Source organism: Mastomys coucha, chromosome X (genome assembly GCF_008632895.1).
Source record: "Mastomys coucha isolate ucsf_1 chromosome X, UCSF_Mcou_1, whole genome shotgun sequence".
NCBI lineage: Eukaryota > Metazoa > Chordata > Mammalia > Rodentia > Muridae > Mastomys > Mastomys coucha.
The window spans coordinates 52,460,497-52,465,343 of NC_045030.1; the positions used below are offsets into that span (position 1 = coordinate 52,460,497).

Below are 4,847 nucleotides of genomic sequence, written 5' to 3' on the forward strand. Positions count from 1 at the left end.
TTTTTTGTAAGATTAAATGTTACTTTTTCAACAGTTTTGTGGCATTTTTCAGTAAATTTTTCTGGGCTGGGAATTACTATTTTCTGAACTTTAATAAAACAATGAATTCTACAGGGCTTGAGTGATGGCTCAGTAGGTAAGAGCACTGTCTGCTCTTCCAGAGGGCCTGAGTTTGATTCCCAGCATCCACATGGTGGCTCACAGCTGTTTGAAACTCCAGTTCTAGGTCTTATGCCCTCCTCTGGCCTCCATAGGCACTGCATGCCTATGGTATGCATAGTACCCAGACATACTAGTAGGCAAAATACCCTTATATATAAACTAAAAGTAAATAAAATCTGGAAACTTAAAAACTGTTAAAGTTGAATTTTACTTTGTAAGATTTTAGTACTGTTAGTTTGGGCTACTGTAACAAAGTGCCATAGACTTGGTGGCTGATCAGTAGCAGGAATTAAGTTATCCCAGTTCTGGAGGTCAGCATGTGGGGAGTTTACTCTTGTAGTTGTAAGCATTTGACTAGAAATGATTCTCAGCTCTGTTTTGGCTGCACATTCTTTCCCTTTCCCCATTGTTTTCTAATATTGGTGATTGAAAGCAGGACCTAACACATGGCACGTATGTACTCCATCAGTGAGCTACCTCGTCTTAGTTTACTTGTTCTACTAAGACAGGGTCACACTAAGCTGTTCAGGCCTTTTGCTCACTCATTCTAGTTCGGACAGGCCGGGAACTCCTCATTCTCCTGCCTTAGCCTAGAAGTAGCAGCTGGGATTGCCGACCTGTAGCTAAGCCTGGCTGTGTCCCATGTTTTATTTATTTTTTAAATTTTTATAATATTTTTTACAAAATTTGCTCCTTCCCTTTCTCCCGCCACCCACTCCCATGTATCTGTTTGCTCTCTCTCATATTCATAGCATCATTTTCTTTAGTTGTTATTATCGTCTCCTGTATTTTATAGGATAAATTTGAAATTGTACTCAGGTCTATACATTCAAATGTTTTTTTTACATCTTTCTCTAACCCATATGTTGTTTAGATGTGTGTTGTTTGATTTCCAAGTGTTTGAGCATCCTTCTTTCAGTTTCTGATTTGCTTCCACTATACATTCTGCATAATTTCAGTTCTTTTAACTCTGTAGACATTTGTTTTATGATCTGGGATGTGAGCTTTCTTTGGCGGTTTTTCATGGACGATTGAAAAAAATGCTTGTTATTGCTCAGGAAACTACAGATTTAAAAATTGTAAAATCTACAAATGTGTGGTAATTATAACTAACTTTTCTTTATTTTTCTCTCTTTTTGGGCAGAATTGCCCCTGCTTTACTAAGACAGGCATCATATGGCACCATCAAAATTGGTATTTATCAAAGCTTGAAGCGATTATTTGTAGAACGTTTGGAAGGTCAGTATGCTCAACTTTCTTTTGAGGTTATCCTCAAAGGGATTGTTGAAATCATGCTTAGTGTGAAATGTTTATCATCTTATGCTGGCAGTCAATGAAAGATACTTACTGCGTGGGTAAAGGTGAGCTTGTGTTGGCGTGGGCTAAATCCCTACAGAGGGGATCCATGGGTTACAGGACCTGTTCTTCACATTTATCTTTTACTATCAACTGAAAAAAAACGTCTAAGCTGCCAAGATGGCTTAATGGGTAAATTCCGTGCAAGTGTGACTACCTGAATTTGATACGTAGAACCTATTCAAAGGTTGAAGGAGTGAACACAGTCCACAAGGTTGACCCCTCACCTCCATACATGTGCCATGATATATGTTTTCCCCCAAAATAATAATTCATCTTTTGTTGTCGGTTTGTTTGTCTGTTTGGTATTTTCCAAGAAGAGTTTCTCTGTATAGCCCTGGCTGTCCTGCAAGTTTCTCTGTAGACCAGGCTGGCTTCAAACTCGGAGATCCACCTGCCTCTGCTTCCCAAGTGTTGGGATTAAAGGTGTGAGCCACACCACTTGGCTTAAAATAAAAAATCTTTTTTTTTCCTTTGTTTGTTGTTTGTTTTTTGATACAAGGTTCCTCTGTGTAGCCCTGGCTGCTCTGGAACTTGCTTTGTAGACCAGGCTGGCCTCAAAGTCATAGGGATCTGTCTGCCTCTGCCTCTCAAGCCATGGAATAAAATGCATATGACCACCACTGCCTGGTTAAACTAATAATTCTTAAAAAAAAAAAAAGAAAAAACAAAAAGAAAAAACCTTATTGTCATTCTTGAAGAAGCCTAGATCAGCCATGTCCTTGAAAATGAATACACTTTTTATCAGTTAGAGGACTTGAAGGCACTTTCTAGATGTCAATTTTGGTAAGGTTTGGGTAGGTAAATACATTTTCGTTTGTTGTAGTCTGGATTCTAATACACCTCTGGCCACCTTCCCCACACGCAGAGTTGTTTTATGGTTTTCCATTTCAACCTGATATTTGCACGATGGCAATTTTCTCAGAGGCCTGGGTTTACTGAATGGTTGGGAAAGCTGGAGAGACTTCCTGTTAACAGTATTTCTTGAAGCACTTCTGGAGCCTCTTTTGTGGGATTCCTCAAGGATTCACTTTCATCTTCCCTGAAAATATTTTCCTTTCATAGCTTGCTCACATTGATTTATTAATTTTCTATTTCTAGACTCTTCTGAGGAGAAGGAATAGTGAAGATGGGATTTTCTCTGTAGAACAATATGTCGTGTTGTTCCTCTCTTCTCGTTCGGAGTTGAGGGAATTTTCTTCTAAATAATTTCTTCTGGACCCGAGGGTATTACTGGGTAGCAGAGTGCTGGGCTAGCGTGTTCAAGTCTCTCCGTTCATCCCCCAGCACCAGGGATTATACTATTGCTTTTTCATATTTGATTATAGAAACCTTCTCTACATAAATGGAGGCTGGGAGATATCTAAATATTAACTTTGAGTGGCTTTATATAATTTTGTTATGCATAATATTTTTTTTAACATCTGGTTATTAAGTCTTTAAGTTGACTATCTATAAAAAGACTTAAAAATTGAACAAGGATGCTACCAGCTGATATGCTAAACTAGACAGGGAAAAGCCCATGAGGCTTCAACCCTACACTAAGAACCGTCGGCAAGTACAGAAAGCCGGGAGCAGGGGAGGCGGTCTTCCCCAGGGAAAAGGGCATGCCAATTGGTTGTCCAATGCCAAATGGCCAGCCCTGAAAACATATACACAAGTAATGATATGTGGGGTAAACATTATATTTAGGGATATATGTGTCTATATAGATCCATATATGCATGTAATAACTATATGTGAAAAAAAGAGGCCATGAATTTGAAGGAGAGTGGAGAGGGATATATGGGGGAGTTTAGAGGGAAGAAAGGGAAGGGAGAAATGTAATTAAATTATAATCTCGAAAGAATTTAAAAGAAAAAATCAGATGCATTAATGTGTTTGAAGTGGTTGAAGTGGAAAGACCATATTCAAATTTATATAGCATACTGAGAGTTATGTAGAAGAATATGAATAATGGTTTTATGGAAATAATGGTTTATATTGTATAGTTTGTACACATTTTGTATTGATTTGGGATGGTCTCTAAATATTTGAGAGGCTTTACTTTGATAACCCTTGAAGTTCATTTTTACGTCCTCTCTCCAGAAAAGATTCCCTTCTTGCAGGGACTCCAGAAAGCAGTACTTAATCAAATGGACCTCTGTTATTTATTTTACACTTTTACAGATGAGACTCTCCTAATTAATATGATCTGTGGGGTAGTATCAGGAGTGATTTCATCTACGATTGCCAATCCCACTGATGTTCTAAAGGTAAGAGACATCCCTGCTGTGGAAGGCCGCAAGCTTTTAACTCAGATTCAAGTTGACATCCTTACACTATCTATTGTTAGTTCTAAAATATTTGGCAAATCTCTTAACTATGTGGTGTCTCATTCATTCCTTGTTTTGAAATGAAGATAATGCAGTGTTTATAGCATAAAGTTGTTAAGAATTAGAGATGATATATGAAACCTTGTCTGACATTATGCTTCATAGTAGATGTTCAAAAATAGTTCAGTGTGATGTGCAATTAATCCATTGGTTTTCAGCCTAGGATTTGTAATTCTATAGCTTAGGTTCAAGGTTTCATTGCTGTAAATAGACACCATGACCAAGGCAAGTCTTAAAAGGGTTCAGAGGTTCAGTCCGTTATCATCATGGTGGGAAGCATGGCAGCATCCAGGCAGGCAGATGGAGTGCTGGGGAAGGAGCTGAGAGTTCTGTATCTTGATCTGTAGGCAGCAGTAGACTGAGTGTCACACTGGATGGGGCTTGAACATATATAGGACCTCAAAGCCTGCCTCTGCAGTGCCATACTTCCTCCAACAAGGCACACCTACTCCAACGAGTAGGAGACACCTATCTCAGGCTCCTGTCATCCAGCACTTGCTGGCATCCACAATAGTGTCTAGATTTGATGATTGAATATGGGAAGGATTCCCAGGTGGAGCAGTCTCTGGATTGTCTTTCCTTCAGTCTCTGCTCCACACTTTGTCTCTGCAACTCCTTCCATGGGCATTTTGTTCCCCCTTTTAAGAAGGAACTAAGTATCCACACTTTGGTCTTCCTTCTTCTTGAGTTTTTTATGGTTTGTGGATTGTACTTCGTGTATTCTGATCTTCTAGGCTAATATCCACTTCTCAGAGAGTGCATATCATGTGTGTTCTTTTGTGATTGGGTTACCTCACTCAGGATGATATTCTCCAGATCCATCCATTTCCCTAAGAATTTCATAAATTCCTTGTTTTTAATAGCTGAGTTGTACTCCATTGTGTAAATGTACCACAATTTCTGTATCCATTCCTCTATTGAGGGACATCTGGGTTGTTTCCAGTTTCTGGCTAT

At 38.9% G+C, this 4,847-nt stretch overlaps 1 protein-coding gene across 3 annotated transcripts in view; it reads left to right on the plus strand.

Moving 5' to 3' along the window:
• The window catches only part of Slc25a14 (solute carrier family 25 member 14), a 36,069-nt gene that overhangs the window by 8,197 nt on the left and 23,025 nt on the right, over positions 1 to 4,847 (plus strand). For all 3 annotated transcript variants that reach the window (XM_031357188.1, XM_031357260.1, XM_031357133.1), the window contains 2 exons: positions 1,307 to 1,401; positions 3,688 to 3,773. In XM_031357188.1, coding sequence (XP_031213048.1) covers positions 1,307 to 1,401; positions 3,688 to 3,773 — 181 coding nt within the window. The remainder of the gene's footprint in view (positions 1 to 1,306; positions 1,402 to 3,687; positions 3,774 to 4,847) is intronic.